The sequence below is a fragment of the Diorhabda carinulata genome, chromosome 6 (genome assembly GCF_026250575.1).
Source record: "Diorhabda carinulata isolate Delta chromosome 6, icDioCari1.1, whole genome shotgun sequence".
In the NCBI taxonomy this organism is placed as follows: Eukaryota; Metazoa; Arthropoda; class Insecta; order Coleoptera; family Chrysomelidae; genus Diorhabda; species Diorhabda carinulata.
In genome coordinates, this window is record NC_079465.1 from 28215989 (window position 1) to 28236774 (window position 20786).

Below are 20786 nucleotides of genomic sequence, written 5' to 3' on the forward strand. Positions count from 1 at the left end.
ATATATATATATATATATATATATATATATATAAGGTCGGATATAATCTCTGGATTGTATTTTTGAACCCGGATAATAAAAAAGACCTTCACATATTTCAGTAACACCGATCCATTGGATGTAAAATTTTTTTACGATTTGGATATTTCATCAATTTTCTGGGGATTTTTCGCGACTCTAGATACTCTACATAGGGGTTATAACGATTTTTCACTTAACCCGGAAAAAGTTGTTGAGATTCACCTTTGTGTCTGGTTGAGAGCGGTGGAATTCTATTATTCAGAGAACATCATTTCATGTATGCGGAAAGAATCCAGAATATACAAAACAAACAATATTCCCATACACTATACAGAAGATCGATATTTTTTGGGGTTTTGAATGATTAACTTTCCTACAAACGTGAAATACTCCTGAGAGTTTGATCTATAACATGAACGGCCTACGCGTCAAGTTTTCCAGGTATTGTAAAGCAGATTCGCGGAAATGAAAATAACCTTTTGATTGAAACAGAAGAGAAGGAATAGATAAACGAAGACGATATAATCATTAAAGTTATTATCAACGAACATCAAAGCTCCTTGATAAGGTTTAAAAACAGCTCTGTACTGAATGCATATAGGAAAACTCAATTTCAAGAAGTAGAAGAGAGGGAATTAGAGGAAGAAATGTTTAAAACAAGAAAGACGCAAAACAACGTCGCCATTCCATTATTTCTAGTGATGTGACAGAATTTTCGAAATCTAAGTATGATTTCTAAATTTTCTTATACAAAATTCTGGGCTTGAGAAATGTGCATTGTATCTTTGGATTTATCTTTATCATTCTCACAATATGTTCAAAATTATTGCTGCCCCTACTTGCTAATTTCTTTTTTTTTTTAAATTAAAAGTGAAGTGAAAATTCATCCGAAAAATCTTGTGGAACGTGAGGTCAGACTCTCAACTAGTAGCGGTGTAATAGCGAAGCATTATCTTACCCCAACGATCTTCAAAGTTTCTTGGGGCATCCTTAGCCGATAAACATTACTGAAGGACTTTTCGTAAAGATACAACTTTTTCCAGACATTTAGAAAAAATACATGAAGCTCGGTTAGTTTCAATGAAGCCAACAAAAATAATTTTTCATTCGAGCAGAAAGCGAAAAGTTCATTTCACAAATACGTTGATTTTCCTTATTTTTTTGGAGGTTTTCCGACCTGTGAAACTTGGTGTTATTACACCACTCTTAGTTAAGACTTCAAAAGTCAAGTAAAAAAGTTTGACGCGTATACCACGTGAGGTTTTTCAGGCGAATTTTTCGGCGCTTTCGATTACTTCTGGCGCTATTACACCGCTACTAGTTGAGAGTCCGGCCTCACATTCCACAAGGTTTCTCTCGTGTACCATATCGGGTTATTCGGACGAATTTTCCGGCACTTTCGCTCACTTCTGTCGAGGCTTTTCCGACCTCCAAAACTTCTGGCGTTGTTACAGCGTTCTTATTTGAGGTTCGGACCCCACGATCCAAGAGTTTTTACTCGTGTATCATATGAGGTTTTCCAGCCCATTTTTTCGCCCGGGAACCGGCTAGATTTCCATATTCGACCTGTACAGAGTGCCAGAAATACCTTTTGATGATGTACTAATTACGGGTCCCCCGTTTCCAAGCTCAAACGTCGTTTACCTTATCGATGCAGCTCTGGGACTAATGAAGGGATACAGAAATCGCACTATTTAAATTGTCGGACTTGGAAAAAATTGTGCATCGTTTTCAAGATTCTTTGATGTCAAATTCTATATAAACTGTGAGAATGGTACAAAGGGCAATCGGAGAGTAAATGATTAGATATTCAACTTAGAATTAGTAATCTGCAATCTGGACATCATCTATATTTTAGGTTTTTCTGTCATTGACAACATGTATTAGGTGTCAGAATAAATGGAAATCTGAGGTCAACGAGAGGTTGGTATTTTGGAGTAGAGATGCGAACAATTGAGAGATTGAATTTACAATTGTTCGTGAGTTAGTAGGTACGGAAGTGGTGGTAAGTAGCGAATAAACAGGATTGGAAGATACTTTAGCAGCATACTGAAGAAACAGAAGAAGAAACATACTATCCGATGAAGTTGAACTATCATTCTTCTCAAGGTATCCAAATAACTTAGAGATGTCCTCAAAAATATCAATATGGTAGTACTTATCACTATTATCGTTCTGAAAAAATAAAAATGGCTGTAAAATGAAGCGTAACAAAAATTTCAACCGATGTTTATACGGAATTGAACTAAGCACTCAACTTCCTAGTTTGATCTACAATATCAAAAATTCATCTCCAATATTAATTTTGAATACTAAAAAACCTACAAAACAATGCGGGTAGCGATACATAAACAAACGTTTAGTAGGACTGAGAAATGCAAAGCTTGAAAACCAATGGCGCCATCTATCAATGGTAGATTAGAGTAAGTAACACTAGAGAACTATATCGATTCCATTTAAAAGGACAATAGTAATATGTGCAACGATTTCGTTCTGGACACTCGAACTGGGAAACTTTTCGCTGCGGATAGATGAACGTGATATTTTTGAATAAAAAATTACCTCCTCTTGTCTGCATCTTGAAAGGACGATGAAAAATCTCAAGAAATGCCTAAGAAATCACTAACACTGAGAGAAATTAGCAATAAATAGCAGGTGTATAAAGAAATTTGAACACCGGTTTTCAAGTGCTATTCTATGTCGTTTTGTTTGTCATACGAGTGCTGTTTGAGTTGTTTACAAATACTTGAAACATTTAACTTTGTCAAAAAATTTAATTGGATCGCGAACATTTTCATGTGACGATTTTCTATGACTATGAGATAAAGATGAAACCAACAGCAGTGTGCCGATCAACTCGCTTCTTTTGGTGTCTCGAGTTACAGTTTTCCGCTTACTTTCTGAATTTAATCGTGGTCGCACTTCGGTACAAGATGAATTTAGTGAAGGTCGTCCAAATTCGGATTTTCTGCTGGAAAACATCGATGTTGTGCGGGAACTGATACTGCAAACTCGTAATGTGACATACCGTGAGATTGAGGCATACTTGAGCATTAGTTCCACTCGCATTCTTTCAATATAACTTGAGCATTTGGGTGTCAAAAAGTTTTATTCGCATCGGATACTGCATAATTTGGAAATCGCTCGAAAAAATGCTTATGTCGATTGGTGTAAAGAAATGCAGAGAAAAGTCGATGGCGATGCTTCAAAAGATCATGAGAGTCGACGAGTTATTAAACTAATCAACTGTATGGGTCTTTCAAAACAAGCCAAATCCAACAAAAGTTGTTTGCGGTCGTCTGTTTTATCGTAATGACTGGACATGTCGCCAACTTTTGTATTGATCTTAATGGAGAATGTTTTGAAAAACAATAATATCCAATTATAGATATTTGTTTATCTCAAAATTTAAGTAGCAACCATCGTAGGTATAGTTGCAGCCAACATATGAAATTTTTTATTCGCAATCTGATGGTAGTAGTCAACAAGCATTGAAAGTTTCTAAAAAATGAAAAAAAAATTGTCATTAGACGCGACTAAAACTGGTTTTGAATGTTTCTCATTCATTTTATCAATTGAAATGACACTATATCGTAAAGTGGCCGCTTATATGCGTGGAAAAGCACATTTTTCACACTTTCTAAGTTGATACAGTCAAATACGTTGATTTTCTTTAAACTAATATAATCAGAAAATAGAGACTCAGTAAAACGATCTCTAACATCCTAGCTATCTATTGAAAGGTATGTTGAAGTCTCATTCTCCATTATACATTAATTCACGGAAAGCCACATTCATTATTCAGAGATAAACTCAATAAGCAGAAGAAGCTTGAGGGCTCTTGCCATTCTTTTATTAGATTCGCATCGCACCAATAGCGTTTCGCCAATCTCAACATGTACTAAAAAGGTACGTACGTTCAGCAATTTAATTTCAGGAGTTCTTAATTATTTTTGTGGAAGTTGAGAGAGAGTTCCTAAATCCATTACACGATGCTCATAAAATTCGCAGTCGATTCGAATACTGAAGGGTAATGTCGATAATGTCTGTGAGAAATTCTAAATTGCATTTGAAAACTTAGTTTTCCGACTTGTCTTCAAAGACGGGAAGGCATCGAATTGAAGAGGTGTTCCTACTACATTATATTGATAGGACCCATTGCGATGTAATTCAATTTCATTAATTTAAATAATTTGTTTTAGAATATACAGAAAAAGTTTTATATTGAAAATGAAAAGAATTTAGTAATCGGTTTCAAGCCAATTATAATCAAGATTTTAATTTGTCATCATATGTTAATAAAAAAGTGAAAGATTCTGTGGGCGATTCCCTATAAAAATTAATAATGCTAGAGTAGGTTTGATCCATAGAAATTGCACCTAAAAGGAAAATACAAAGGAAAAAGTATTGCTTCATATGTTGAATTAATTTGAGTTTTCTCATTTCCAAACACAACAATGACAAAAAATATTGTATTCTCAAACAATTTCATGTCGAAGCTTTGATGGAATCATCCGTTTAATAATTTTTTATAATGACTTGATCAAGATTCAGCTGGATCTCTATACCTAGGTATTATTGTATGTATCTATGTACGTATGTTATGCTGATCTTTTCGAAAAATTAACTGTTAATGAATTGAGATGAAATAATGGAATTTTTAATTGAAGACTTCAAATATCATCTACTTATAGAAGTAGTTTATGGCGCGAAAATTTATTAGAAGCTTATTAGAAGGGGAGAACTGTAGCATCTAGAGATGCGAAGGAAAAACATATTGCTGTCTGAAGCATACTCAGACATCAAAAACTCAAAATCACATCTTAACATGCAGTGAAATTTGTACCTACTGGACAAAATCGCAATTTTAAGCTTGCACTGATGTGGTTACGGATTGTTCAATCAGGCGATAATAACATAAGTGTTATAGATTACAAGTTTTTACTGTCGGGTCAATCATTGTTCCAAAACGACAGACAGTGTGCAGTTTTGGAAAGGCGTTAAAGAGAAAATTATACACTGCTCAAGACTATTAGAATGCAATAAAGCTGTAGTAAACTCTCAAGTAACTTAGTTACTTCTGTAATTAAATGTCTTCATTTCAACCATTACTTTTTACATAAAACTCCATTAAGTTTATCTCGATAAAAACATTAATTTAAATTTTAATTCTTTTATTTTCTGAAATAAATCTAGTAATCATAATTTCATAACAAAATTAAAGAGGTGTATAGTGTAACAAACATTATTTAAATCACAGGTGTCAAACTCAATTTTGCAGAGGGCAATTTAATAAATTTTAAATTTGTAGGTGGGCCAGATTGAAAATATAAAAAAATGAACTGAATTATCATAACATTTTATTTATTAAACTATATAAGTATATAATATAAGGTTGTTAAAAATCATATCAAAGTTATAAAAGATGGTAGGTAATTATTGTTGAGCTCGAGTATCCAGATATCTGACTTATCTTATTTTTGACAAGCTCATTAATGTTAGGTATCATATTTGTTGTAGTTATTTTAAGAACTGATTAACACCAACCATGCAGATAATTCGTGCTGCATGCTTTTTTAATTCCGGGTAATTATCCAAACTCTTGAAATATTGTGTATAAAATGTGAGAACAATTTTTCTATTAAATTTCAAAATACTGTCCGATTGAAAATCTATCAACTCGTTCGCTTAAAATGTGTGGAAAAAATTGAAAAACTTCCTCTATAGTTTATCAAACTATGAGGAGGAAAATAATTCTTAATATGGATTGAATAATTGAATGACTAGCAAGAACATTAATATCGCTGTTAATGAGAGTTATATATATATTTTTAAAAAGTACTACGAAGCATTTCAAGTTTTCAGGGTGACATCGACCCAGACATTTTAATCAAGTATTTATAATTGAGAATGTTTCTACTTTTGAATACGGATTGAATACAGAAACATGTTCCCTAATTTTTTTGAAACTTCAATTCATTTTTCAACTTGATTGACTATCACAACCTGGATGTTTAAATTATGATTTATTTAGCAAATCATATAATACTAGAACAGAAGTTGGCAACCTTTTAATGAAGATATGTCCCTGTGCAATTTTATATAATATCCAATAATGGTTGAAGAAGCGACTTGTTGATTTTTTTCCAGTTGAATCTAACCTCAAATAATACTCCTCTAGAATTTCAACTCAATACACTTATTAGTTTGATAGATACGGTTTTTTGAATATTTGTATGTTTCATATTGATATTTGTGCATACGTATTTCCGATAATGGTGTAGCTAACAACTTGTTGATTTTTTTCCACTTGAACCTTACCTCAAATAAGACTTTTTTGAAATTTCAACTCGATCTACCCATTAGTTTGGTAGATATTATTTTTTGAATATTTGTATGTTTCATATTGATATTTGTGCAGACGTATTTCCGATAATGGTGTAGCTAACAACTTGTTGATTTTTTTCCACTTGAACCTTACCTTAAATAAGACTTTTTTGAAATTTCAACTCGATATACCCATTAGTTTGGTAGATATTATTTTTTGAATATTTATATGTTTCATATCGCTATTTGTGCATACGTATTTCCGATAATGATGTAGCTAGCACCTTGTTGATTTTTTTCCAGTTGAACCTTATCTCAATCAAGACTTCTCTAGAATTTCAACTCAGTACACTTATTAGTTTGAAAGATATAATTTTTTGAATATTTGTATGTTTCTTATTGATATTTCTATATATGTTTTATAAAACCCAAAGTATCACTAAAGCGTATAATTTTCAGCATTTTGGAAATATCGTAGCTCTACATTTTCACGAAATATAATCTGGTTATCCCGGGTTATCACCCGTGTGTTTACCAATTTCATTCCATGCCATAGTATAATAAGTTGACGTTACTTTTAGTGATTTTATGGTTTCAATCACTTCTGTGACAAGCGCTTGTCGCTGTTAAACTAAAGCTTCCGTATCCAACTCTAAAAACGTAACCCTAAAGCGAATCATAATTTGAATTATGATATCGGCGAAATTAAAGAAATAGGAAAAAATTGTAATGAAAAATGTCTATCGTAATGAAGGTTACTCAATACCAAAACAAAATACTAATTCACCAAATTCGTAATTTGGTCTACATACGCTATTTCGAGATGAAAAAATATACGTAGAAAATAATTCAAAGCTGAAACTTTACATTGCTCTGTATTTCCATACGTCGTCCTTTCTATGACTCCATCCTAGGGCCGGATTAAGATTTATAAGGCCCGGGGCTAAAATAATGACGGAAGCCCCTTAAGGAATTCGAAAACCCGGAAAAATTCACAAAATAATATATACGTTAGATTTGTGGTATCAATACATCAAAAAATACAGAATGATTTCCAAATGATGGGGCCCTCTTGGACTTGTGGCCCGGGGCTATAGCTTAATCCGGCCCTGCTCCATCCATATTGACGCAACACTACAAAGAACAAATCGATGTTACCTCTTCAACAGCACAAAATAAACACAAATTGGTCCACACTCTGTGCAAACCGCCGAACAGAACTCAGGGTTTAGAGCTTTTGAAATGACTTATTATGAATTTCAGATTAGGAATAATCGTACATTTTCTTTGAATCGTTTTACTGCCTGCTTCAAGATAAGTATTTCGTAAACTGCTATAGAAGTAATTGCTTAATATTAGCAGATTAAAAAAATTCAATGCCAGCCAAAGCTTTCCATCTTTCAAAAGTGGAATTATACTCAATTTACAAAGGATATATGCAAATATTTGGAAAAAACATGTAATACTTAAGTATGTGAAGTATGCGTTTTCCTTATTTGAATTTCCTTAATTAGATCATTAGATGTTATTAATACCTAATTCAAGAAATGAACTGTATAAAAAAATTTTTAGAAAAACTTCTAGTCTACTAAAATTCTCGGCTTTGTTCGTTATATTGAAAAAGAATATGAAAGAAAAAGCAACTTAATACGAAATTTTCATCGAATAAAAAGCGACTCTTTTAAATTTTCGAACGAAAAAATAAAAAAAGACAATGAACGATATTAATCAACTCTTTCAACTTTAAACTTCTAAAGTAATTCTGAGTCTAACAATAACCTTTTATTCCAGAGCCAACTATTTGATCTTCGGCTTGAAGCCCGCATGGTTCCACTTGACGAACATATTGCTACATAGCGCAGCCTGTTCTCTATTCACCAGAGTATGTCTGTGCGTGGCTGGTCTACGGCCCCCATTTGCAGCTATAGCGGGTCTCCTTTTTGCAACTCACCCTATTCACACGGAGGCGGTAAGTGCTTTATAGAGTTCCTTAATCGAATTGATGTGAATCGGGCTGTATAATGATCAGTTCTTGAATTGTAACTTGGAGGCTGGAATATTCGTTTAAGGACCACCGTCACCGCAACGTTAGTGGCTTTTCAGTGCGGTTTGTGATAATAAGTGAAAATCCGTTGATCCGATAAGTATACCGATAGAAGCTCAGGCGACTGCATCATCTCTTGTTTTCAAATTAGCAGTTATTTTTAAAGAAATTCAATTTCATTCATGAGATCGATTATGTTGAACAATTTAACATTCATTGCTAAGTATTTCCATTCTCAAGATTTTCTTCAATATATAAGATATACACTGCAGGACAAAAAAGAGATCACGTGAATTGAGGTAGGAAAATTAAATAAAACTCCAAAAAAAACTGAGTTTTCAATTAAACTGTCCATCCATTAAAAGACTTTTGATAATGAATATACTTGAAAAGCGCGAAGAAATATTAACATTGAGCATCACAACAAGTTCGGAACATATTTTTTAATGAGATGTATGGTAAACCGATTTCGGATTGCTAAACATTTTTAACACTCAATATAAGAATTATTACGTTATAGAAAGTCCTCCAAGAAGTACAGACATGTTTATGTGGAAAACGTTTTTTTTTATTCAAAATCTTAATTGACTTGTTGCTACCATTTAGATGGAATAAATTTTGATTCTGGGATAACTACTCAACACATATACTATGGCCTAAGATGCATTCTCAGCCTTTGGTAAGTGGGAGCTCTTATTAGAAGATGATGGATACTTCTGTGAGAATTATATTTTCCTTCAACTGACTTCATTTTAAGGTCACGATCAAATGATGTTAAAGAGTACATATCATGTAACATTTATGAGACTAAGGGTTTTTTCACTGTAATGATTCTAGATTGCTATGCTTGAGCTGACCCCATAGCTGTATACCATAACTCCAAATGGGTTTCAGTGTAACTTCGTAAGGTAGCAGATTGTTGTTGATTGTAAGCTAGGATCTTCGACTTATTACCCAGTACAGTTCACAGAGTTTAAAACTTGATTGTTTTCTTCTTATAGATATGTGTGTTCTACAGGTTAGCCAATGTTCCAGATGAATTTCAAGATATTTTGCTTTTTTTGCTGTAGATATTGCCTGTTGGGTGTTAGTTACATGGAGAGAATTATTTCAATCATTTCAATTCTACTTCTCAGCCACGAGACCACCAGTCCAAGCTTGTCTGGAATATTAGGATAGCCTAGCGGGGTCCTCATAATATGTCATCTGCTTATATTTCGGTAGTTACATTGTTGTGTATCAGTTGTGTATATAAGATAGAAAATCAGGCCAAGTCCACTCCCCTATTAAACTTCTGACATCATTGTATTCAGAGCTGGGATGTGCTCTTCAATTTTGACTTGAAAGGGCCTGTCTTGCAGATATGTTATTCGGAAAGTCTTTCCCAATTTTATATAAATAGTCCGTTGGAGACTTTGTCGAAAGCTTAAGCGATATCTGATAAGGCAGTCGAATATTATTCTTCATCTTCAAAGATTTACACACTTTTTTCAGGACACAATGGATTTGCTTTATGGAGACGATGGTTGTTTAGTATTTTAGAATAGGTTTCACTCTACCCATAAGTAATTTTTCTAGTAGTTCTAAGATAGCATTACAATGTTTTGATAATTCAGATCTAGAATAGAAACAATCAAAGAAACCTTCCCAAGAAATCGATACTAAAAAAAAGCCATAACATGATGTTAGTAAGTTATAAAAGAAATAACAAATTCAATGTATAATTTTGTTCCTTCCTTACTTCCGGCTTCAATGTTGAGGTTGTTTTCTATGTTTCAGGTGGTTATGTAGGGCTTCAAGACTTGTTCTGAGTGCAGGGCTGCTTGGTTAGTTGCTTTTCACTCGTTGCATTGTGTCCATTGACCTTCAGGATTCTGGTGGAATAAGGAGGATTGAGTGTACTTCGAAATCAATCTATATAATCGAACAATAAAAGTCAAAGTTTACAGTGGATAGACACTTTCTATATATGACCGATCTACCTATGGGTGATTGAATCCAAGGTCTGAACAGAGCTTTGGTTGATAACAGCTATCATCTCCCTCACTCACAGATCTGTACTAGCGTCCAGTGACTATTGTAATGTATCTTCGGGCTAACCAATGATGGTTGACTATATTCTTCGAATCAAAACTACTTTGAAATGAACTATTTATTAAACAATGAAATAATTAGTTAAACTTGGTTCCAATAATCCGAAGACTATACACGACGAATGCCAGACCGCTTTTGAAGACTGAAATCCTATTGTACAAAAGGCTGTACATAATCATATGTATGCTCGTTAGAGTCACATCGAGTGGGTCCCTATTAGGATCGTGTACTATAAATCTTAATGAATACAAGAATCCTTAAGTTAGGTTGCCAAATATATGTGTCTTTACAGTCACATTGATATGAAACAATGAAATAAGGAACACTTTGTATCACCCATCCAGATCCTATCAAGAGTTGAGTTAATTTACACACAGGAGGTTGTACCTCTGTATGGGTTACATTCGTGGAATGTTTTTAAATTTAAATAATCTTAAATAGGAAATTATTTATTACATAAAAAATATCAAAAACGTGGATGCAACGTAAACGACGACAATGTCGGCACAGTTTGTTGAAATACAGGCTTGAAGCAATGATAATATCTTTTCGTATGTCCTTATTTGAAACCGGTACTCAAAAAAAGCCTCTCAATGACTTAGATGATTCCCTGCTGCAATCTTCGCATAATGCTGCGTTAATTTTAATTCCATATTATGATCTCTTATACTCAACTTCAAATAGCTTCATATAATTAATTTTATTGGATGTATTGATACTTCTTCGAACAACAAATGCACTTCGCTCTCATTTGATTGTCGCCTCTGCCCAGTCTCACTAGTGGTACAAACTTAACCTCTTCCTGAAATATATTTGAATGTATGAATTTTAAATACAATGTATTTTCAATAGTTTTGGTGCAGTCGTTTCAATTTGAAAATTAATTTTGTATTTTTAGTTTAAAAACTTGGTAAATTAAAGGGCCACGGTATACATTGAAGATACATGTGGTACTTTAGAGTAAACCCTCTACATGTTTATAGTATTTTGTTGTAAAATTTATTTAACCGCATTCAAGAGTAGCAGCCCTTACTCGCAAACTAGTGAATTAGAGTTGCAGCTCTCGAGGATGATGAGAAAAGTTTCACCTTTCTCTCAAGCAACGACCACTTAAAATATAATGATGATAAAAGAAGAAAAGAAATAAATATATTTAGAACATAACGACGCAACTTTTCATCTAAGAAAAAATGGAATAGTTAAAATAGATGGTTTGTAGAAGTGGCTAATTTTAGTTTTCTTTCAATTATTTTATTTAAAATTCCTGGTGTTTAGATTTTTGGTATAAAGCTAGTTCTAACCAATGTTATAACCAATTACAGTTACGAAGCAGAAGCATGGAATATTCAATTAGATAATATTCTTAAACTGAATGTGCGAGAAATTTTCGAAAAGAAATATCGAAGTAACCCATTCAAGCTCGATTGCAATTTGAGTATATTAACACAAAACATATAAATTTATAAATTAACACAGGAAACTAAAATTGAAACTACATTAAAAGATTTTTTCATAATATAATTTTATCAACAATCATAATGTTTATTAACATTCTTTGAGTTAATTTGCTCGCTAGTGGAGGTAATCTGACATCTATAACTTTACCAAGAACTTTACTCAATTTGATTAATTACAATTTATGATGCCGAGAAAAAGTCTTAGGTCGTCGTAGTCAATCAAATGTGCGTGCTAACCCCACTGAGAGAGACAAGTCAAGTAAATAATTGTATTGCTATGTCAGAATTGTGAACAATCATAAAGGAAAAATAAAAAGAAGAGGATGTCGCGTATACCGATGATTCCAACGGATTCACCATTCGGTTTGAAACGTTTACAATTTTTGGCACTTCTGGCCTTTGCAATGACCATAAATAAATCGCAAGGAGAGTCGTTGAAAGTTTGCGTAATCAACTTTCAAGTTTCCCGTCATCTTTATTTACGCACCACAAAACAAAACAAAAAATATTCTTTTTTAGAAAGCTTTTTATTGATTATTACACTAGATCATAACTGTGTGTGTCTATCTATATCAAATTGAAACTTTATAAATAGTACGTATTCCAGGAAAACTCTGTTTTGTAAGTAAGCAACATCATGTGTAATTAATCGAAAATAATAATGAAACTCCATTCACATCCACCTTTTCTTTTGATAAAAGAGTTTATTTTATACAAACGTTTAGGTCTTTCATTTATCGATTGAGGCAGTATGAAGTCTGCCGGGCCAGCTAGTCTTTTATCAGTAGTTAAGGTCTAGACATGGTCTTAAAAAATAACATTGTCGTGAACCACATGAATATAATAAGTTATCTTTCGTACAATCTGCATTATTGGATTGATTGATGTTTCTTGATTAAACTGTAGCTAATCCCTATCAACAGAAAAGTTATAATTCAATATCAAATAAACCTATAATATACTAGAATTGATCTAGAATTTTATCAAAAATAAACGACAGTGACAAACTCAGGAGAATTTGAGAAGAATACATAAAACATAAAAAGTCAACTCGTGCGCGTGTCGGTGAAAGAATCGAGTAAGCCATCTGTGATAACGTCCACGAGGCACTTAACTCTATCTGAGCTAGAGGGAAAATAGAGATTAAGTAAATACAGAAAAAGTATTTTATGGAGAGGATAGTATAACTTGAGGGTAGAATTGAAACTAACATAAAAGAAAATTAGAATTTAAAAAAAGAAAATTAAGGAATTAAGCAGGAAGAGAATGATTATATTGACTTAACCATGTTAAACTAAGATTAGAAAAAGGATTATACTGATCAGATCATTTTACGCAGAAAATATATAGCATAAATGAGATTTCATCGGATCTGTTACGAACAAGTTCGCAAAATGGATCCGTAGGCTGGCCCTGTCCAGCTACAATGAAAATTTCAAAATTTGGTGAAGGTGCATATGGCGGAGTTCGTGTCATGTTTGAGTGTACACCACCCAAACCCATCAAGAAATAATCTTGGAAGGGTTTCGTTGCATAGAATGATTTGTACCGGCTGGACAAATCATTAGGTCCATCACTAGAGGGCGTATTTGAATATATAAAATTGAAAAAGAAAATTTTTCTGGAATTCAACCTATTAAGTACCATGTATCAAATCTACCAATTGAAAGCTCAAATAACTGACTACGTAATTGAGATACTTCGTATTGCCTGTCGTATTCATCCAGTTATAATATACCTTATCGTCTATTGGTTTGAACGAGATCTTTTATTCTGCGACTAATTTCCTGTATAGAAAGTGATGGACGAGATTTTTAACACCTAGAGCCCCACAACTCACAAGTTATCTGAGTTGTTGATTGTCAGATTTGTTACTTGGTTTATTCAAGTTTTCTCACTGATACCAACATTAGCTTTACATCTAAACATCGCTAGCTGTATGAGAACAGGCCAATGTGAGAACTTTTCATCAAGAATAAATTTTCAATTTGAAGAAAACATCAAACAGAAGTTAGATCACGACATGCGGTTTTCACTGCTGTAATTTTCTTTAACTTTACTTTTAAAAAGCCCACTTACAATTTTATGCTTCTATTTGAAATCACAATATCAAAAATATATGTAGCAACGCCCTTTAGAAATCACGTTGCTTATTGAATGGCTTAGAAATATATTTTATATTACTGAACAAAAGCTGTTTCGAACAACATATAAAAATCAGCTGAGCAAAACCGTCCTTTTTTGTATCAAGATTCCCACTCTCCCTCACTCCTTATTTGAAGAGAAAGACTAAAACTTGTGAAATGAAAATGCTAAAAATTTGGCTAACAATTCGATTTTCGTTTATAAAGTGCCACTTAATTGGATGAATTTAAAAAAAAGGTTTTTAATGCATATTTTCAAATACGCCCTTTAATGGTGGACCTAAAATTCTGAAGATAATTTACACGTGCGTCCCTCCACTTTTATTATAATGCGTTTTGTCTTTCCTAAGTTGTTATATAATCCTTTCCTCTGACGGCTGTTCTTAGTTGCCCACCCGGTAAGTGATTATCTTTATACTCAACGATAGTCGAACAAAATTACGTCTTATAATTAAAGAAGTTGATATTTCAACCGAACGTGTATAATCTATTGTACGTGGAAGGTTAGATATTATGAGAAACTATCTGCAAAGTGGGTATCAGGATAGCTTAATTCTTATAAAAAGCTCACGCGCATTGGGATAAACTATTGATCAGATATCTCCTTTTGTAATGAAAGGAATTTATTATATATTTTGTCAAAAATAATGCAGAAACAATGAAGTTTTTCCGAGAAACGTGCTTCCAAAATAGGCAAAGAAGTTTTCTTCGGTCACGTTCATAGTGATTTGGGATTCCAAGGTGTTATCTTTATTTATATGAAAGGCTGATCTCATTAATGAACTTGAGAAGAGAGATCGAGGTTTTTGTAGAGAAAACTTTATTCAATTACTTTAGTTTGACAAAATTAGGAACTCGTTGGAATATTTTTTACAGTGTAAAATAACATTCTCATTGGAGTTAAGCCACCCTCGTACATTTAGCTTATAAATTCCATCATATTACATCTGACATTTCTTTAGAAAACTAAAGCTAAAAATGAATCACATAATATATAGTATTAACTGATAAAAACTACGAATTGCCTCAAGACTGTAAGTAATGAATGGTTGGCAGATTTTCTCTGCTGGAGTGCAAATTACGACCTCGCCTTTTTCGAAACAACTGGAAACACTTCCGGTCTGCAGAATAGAACAATACAATAAGTAACTTCAGCATTTACTCCGAGATAACGCTTTTCAACAAAGGATAAAAGTTGTCTGCCATGTGTCTTTTGTGAGCTTTGTTACTGTTGAAACTTAGAACTATTTTGTACCATATAATTGGAAAACCAAAACTAAGAATGCCGTTGTTTACTGTAATAATTGAAATACACATATCCAATCTCTATAGTCTTTTAGATAATATTGATGAAAAAGAATTTGTTAGGGGATTAAACTACCCTTGAATATAATATATTTTGGATAATACTGTGTCCCAACTGAATCAACTTCCTAATGCAGGGTAAGTGATTGTCAAATTTATGTCACTACAATATGGAATTGGATTGTTGCTAAGGGATTGCGGTAAATCAAATAATAGGTAGTTTCTCTATTCATTGATTACAAGATTTTAATTCAATATACGTGGATTGTTACCTAAATATTGACCACATGTTTACACTAGTGATAGGCTCTCACCTGCAGTCTATTCCTCCTCCATGTACCAACGACATTCCTTATCATCAATGATGCCTACATAATGTAAATGACGTTTTGGATGACCCTGTCTGGCTAAAAGACAAGTCTCTGTGTTAGCGGTCTGAGTAGACTGAAATTGTTGTGTTTCTATGAGGCCGACTGAGTAACGTCTCACCACATTCCGTCACAGCCTAATTCGTCTTGGGACATGGTAGCATGTTGTACAAATGAGAAAAGTATGCTTATTTCGGGGTCTTCTTGGCAAAGGTGTCAACGAAATATCGAACAACATATGTAATAGAGTCAAGAAACATTTATATGCTTATTTTGAGGTTTTTCTTGCAAGGCGGAACACCAAACCCAATCTGATCGAGAAATATTTGTATGATATATGAAATGATGAATTTTGATAAATAGAATGAAATATTTATTATTGGATATAGCTTTTTGGTTTTTAAAAATATTCTCCATTGAGATTAGAGCAGTTTTGTATGCGTTTGAATGAATTATCGAAGCATTACAGAAGTAGTAGGATCTTAACTCAAACGTAAATTGTTTTCTGCTCCAGCACGACTCATAGCTCTACTCTATTTCCACTGCCTATACCAATATGACTTTATATTTGTCCTCAAACCAAGTCCTTCATCACATGATGCAGTTTTCCTCGCCATTATTAGATACATTCTCTGCGGTTTCTTATAAAATTTCGGTTGGGACACAAATAACTGAAGATACACAAATTTATATGCTATGAACGCTAACATTAACTGAAACGTCGAAGTGTTTTTATATTGTAGTGACATTAAGCTTAATGTATCATTTCAACCTCGGATGTATTGCGAAAGAAACTATCACTCCAAAAGGGAAGTTGCTTCTAAGTAAGTGCTAATATTTTTTATCACTAATTTCCTCTCTTGCCATATGTATGAAACTTTGGTGCAATTGGCGTTTTTTTGAAATAAGAATAGTTTTCCTCAGATGTCAGATAAAACTTTATTTAGCGTTAAACTTGGAATAAACTTGGGAACATAGTTTCAAGAGCATCCTCAATTTTAACGGCATCGTAGCAACAAAATCTTTATTTTTATAGTTTATGAAAACGATATCAGCAGAGGCAGTTTGTAAACCATTTTCGAATATTTTCAGTATATATACTCACTTTAACAACGACGACTTCATTTTAAAATCCTACTCGTTCATTTGAAATGAAATTTCGGAAGATAAACAAGTTAGAGACATTTCTGAATATGAGATCTAGCATATCGTTTCACTATTTTTACCGTATTTCCGTCTCTTTTATATTCCAGCCATTTGGAAGCCACTAGGAAATAAGGGAATAATAACAAAAGGTAGAATTTTCTACATTCTTTGGTGTCTGGAACGAGCTGAAGGGTCACAAAGGCGATTGTTGTTGCTCACATTCTGTCCCCAGCGCCCCCTCTGTCCAAGATCTCATAACGTCGGAACTATGTTGACATCGGATTTCCTTGGAGGCTGAACGTAGCCATAGAATACGTAATGAGGTATGAGTGCAATTCCATGTTGTGCAATCATTCAAATAGTAAATGAAACACGAAATTAGATTGTTACACGGAGAGACAGTTTTTTACCCCATACGCACATACTCTCTAGGAATTGCCATTGTTGGAGCAGTAGAACCATCCCAACGAAGTGAAACTGAGAATTTAAGAATAATTAAAACCAATAGTTATATTGGTTAGGTTAGCTCGTGATCACATTGTATAAACATTCCTATATTTACAAGGGAAAAAAGAAATTACAACTGATCAATTATAAAAATATTGTATGAAGTGGAAACCTGTATTTGTGACGAAAAATGCTTAGCGAATGAGAAAAAAACATGGAAAAAATTACATTTTTCACCGGATTGTTTTAAATTGTTAGATTTGTTAATAGTTTTTTAGAACAATTCCATCACCTGCTTGCAATCCCTTATTTTTTTGATCCATTCTCAATTTAGGTGTCGGTGATAGAGTGTGTGTGGCATGACGGTTCATAGAAATGTTCGAAATTCACCCAACATTTTAACATCTTAGTTAAAATATGGAACTGAATCGCGACTATTTTCGCGCGATGATTTTCCATGACTTTCGAGGTGGATTAAACTAACAGCAGTGTGCCGAACCATTCGCTTCAATTTCTGGTGATGAAGTACCATCTCAATCTTCCGTGTTTCGCTGGTTTTCTGAATTCAATCGTGGTCGCACTTCGCTACAGGATGAATTTTGTGGAGGTCGTCCAAATTGGACTATTGTGATCGATGATCGATGCTGTGCATAAACTAATATTGCAAGATCATCATGTGACATAAAGTAAGATTGAGACAAACTTGGCCATTACTTCCAATGGCATACATTCAATATTGCATGAATATTTAGCTGTCAAAAAGATTTTTTCATATTGGATACCGCATAATTTGACGATCGGTTAAACAAGAAGCTCATATCAATTAGTGCGAAGAAATGCTGGATAAATTCAATCAAGGCGATGCACGTTTTCACGAAATAACTGGACATGCTGCCACCGTTCCATTGGAGCAACGTAGAACGGTAAATTCTATTTTTGTTTGTATGGATATAGAATGAAATTTGAAGTTCTAGGTACCCCCTACCTTTATTATATTCGTTGATTGCATAGAATTGCATTCATGATTTATTTATCGCGGATAGTACCTGTTTCTGCAAAACCGAGGTACTCCCTACGGTACGGTAGACTAACAGATTGAAGTTTGTAAAAAGATTATCAAAGAAGAAGTTGTATGGCAAGTGTTTCTCCTTTGCTATTTCTGCTAACATCGAAACAAATTGAGTTGTACACTTTCCGAAAAACTGTTCGTCTTAGAACTGCAATTTTCATTTTTATCCTGATACATATCATAGACAACAAGATGAAGCATTTATGCACCACATTTTGGAACCAAACCTTATCGGTTTTCCACGGATGCCGACCAAAATATTTGATCATTGATTATCATAATTTAAGTTTTGTTGAGAGACAATTTTTTTAAGAAACCTTGATTCAACAATATTCAAGAGTGGCCGTAATTTAAAAAGCTTATTGTTTTCATTAACTGCGTTGTTATTTGCACACTGTATAAACTGCACTATTGTGCAAAATCTATTCATAGCATTTGAGACCATATCGTTGTGTATATCACCAATAACTACGTTTTCCAGGGAGAATGTTCTACCCACTAAGAACAAAAATTCCAACAAATCATTTCAGCTAATCAACTGTGATATTTGGATTAGCATGGTTGAAGAATAGCTCAAACAACTCTACAGGAGACAAAGGTATTATTATATTGGTTGTAGTCTGGTTCGGGAAAGGATTAAGACGTAAGTTGGAGGTCGCCGACAGTTCAACAGTAATTTTTTTCCACAGTAGTTGAGGCTGAAATTACCTTTTTAATTTCCTCTTCCTGATGGTCTTACTTTGGTGCAGTTCTTAAAGATTTCTGTTTGATCCATTTCTGCAATATATGATTTTTCTTTAGTATTGATATCGTTGCTCATATCTTATAAGTAGGACCAATTCTATGTCCATCTGCTAAGACTATTTCCGCGCCAGCTGCTAGTTGGCGACCAGGAAGCCAATCTATGTTACAATCACTGCAATCTCCATTCTTCATTAGTAAGAGAACTGAATTCGGGGTTCAATATATATTAAGTCCACTGGTAGTTCATCAGAATATGTAATTTGAAGAGCTTTCTCTAAAGAGAAGCCGCGTTTGAAAACAATGTTAAAAATTATTTCACATCGAAACTTTGCGTGTATAGTATGGCTACACATCAAAATTTGTAGGTATTAAAAAAATCGGTATTATCAATAAATTTCTTTATAGAAGCATGTATTTGTGTTTACTTAAATACCACATCACAAAAGTATGAATATTTGTTTTCTGGTGAAAAGAAAATTTGTACTTACTTGAACCGTATGTCCATTTTTATCGGCACGGCCATGAAGAGTTCCGTTAACCTGCTGACAAAAACCTATTCGACCACTATCTGCAACTTACCATGAATAGGTAAGACGTTTTACACATCCAAGTAAATATATATGCTGCCATATATACAATACTTTCTTAAGCCTTTTTGAAAATAAAATTTTATATGAACTATGGTCATTTGAGAACTGTAGGCCTTGATGAGTTAATTAATAGCTATAAATAAAAGAAGTTTTACTAAGATATGGTTGAACAAATGTTGATAGTGTTGATAGTTTGACATATACAAATATTCAAGGTTTTCGCCCAATTGATTTGCTTTTATTTCTCCACCCTAGAACAATATTCGATACCCGCAGAGAATACTTGAATTCGTTCATGCACGCAACGAGAAGCAATTGACTAAGATTGAATTGGCTTAGATACATATCTTGAGAAATTTGTGGCTTCTCACTTGTACACTTTATTACGAAATGTGCGAACAAGGATGTTTCTAATGCTTTCTCTTGTTCGTCTCACAAGTCGGAAAATCGTTTCTGGTAGATAGGAAAATGGAAAAGTTTCCAAGTTATTTTATTTCTACTTCCAACAAGAAATTTAAATCTCGTAACAAGCTACAGATATGAAAATCCATTTATGTTTCAATATTAAAGGAGATATGTATTTATATATTTTGAAGATCGATAAGCATTTGACGTTTTGACTACTATCAGTCTTTATCAAAATATGATTTGACACTGACAATTGATCAATAGATCACCTACATCATGAATATCAAGATAAAAATAAAAATCTGTCTAATAAGAAAAATTAATTTTTCCTTAGTTTTTACATCTCAAAAATATGTAGCAGCCATCAATCAAATCGTTCGTAGTTGTATCAAAATTTACAAAATACCTTCAAATTTTACTCGAATTATTTAGGTTTTTCCATCATTTATAGCTTTTTCGTTGGTTTCTTATGTTATTGTTAATTTTATGTTATGTAACATCAAGAAAATTGATTTTATTATTTTGAAGTAGCGTTTACCACATCAGGTTTTCCCTAATAAGGTTAACATTGTCTTAACTTGAAAAGGTCATTATGATGTTTCAAGGAAGTAACAAAAATATT

At 33.2% G+C, this 20786-nt stretch overlaps 1 protein-coding gene across 2 annotated transcripts in view; it reads left to right on the plus strand.

The window, feature by feature from the left end:
• The window catches only part of LOC130895245 (protein O-mannosyl-transferase TMTC1-like), a 310078-nt gene that overhangs the window by 187675 nt on the left and 101617 nt on the right, over nt 1-20786 (plus strand). For both annotated transcript variants that reach the window (XM_057802455.1, XM_057802456.1), the window contains one exon: nt 8140-8317. In XM_057802455.1, the coding sequence (XP_057658438.1) occupies nt 8140-8317 (178 nt within the window). The remainder of the gene's footprint in view (nt 1-8139; nt 8318-20786) is intronic.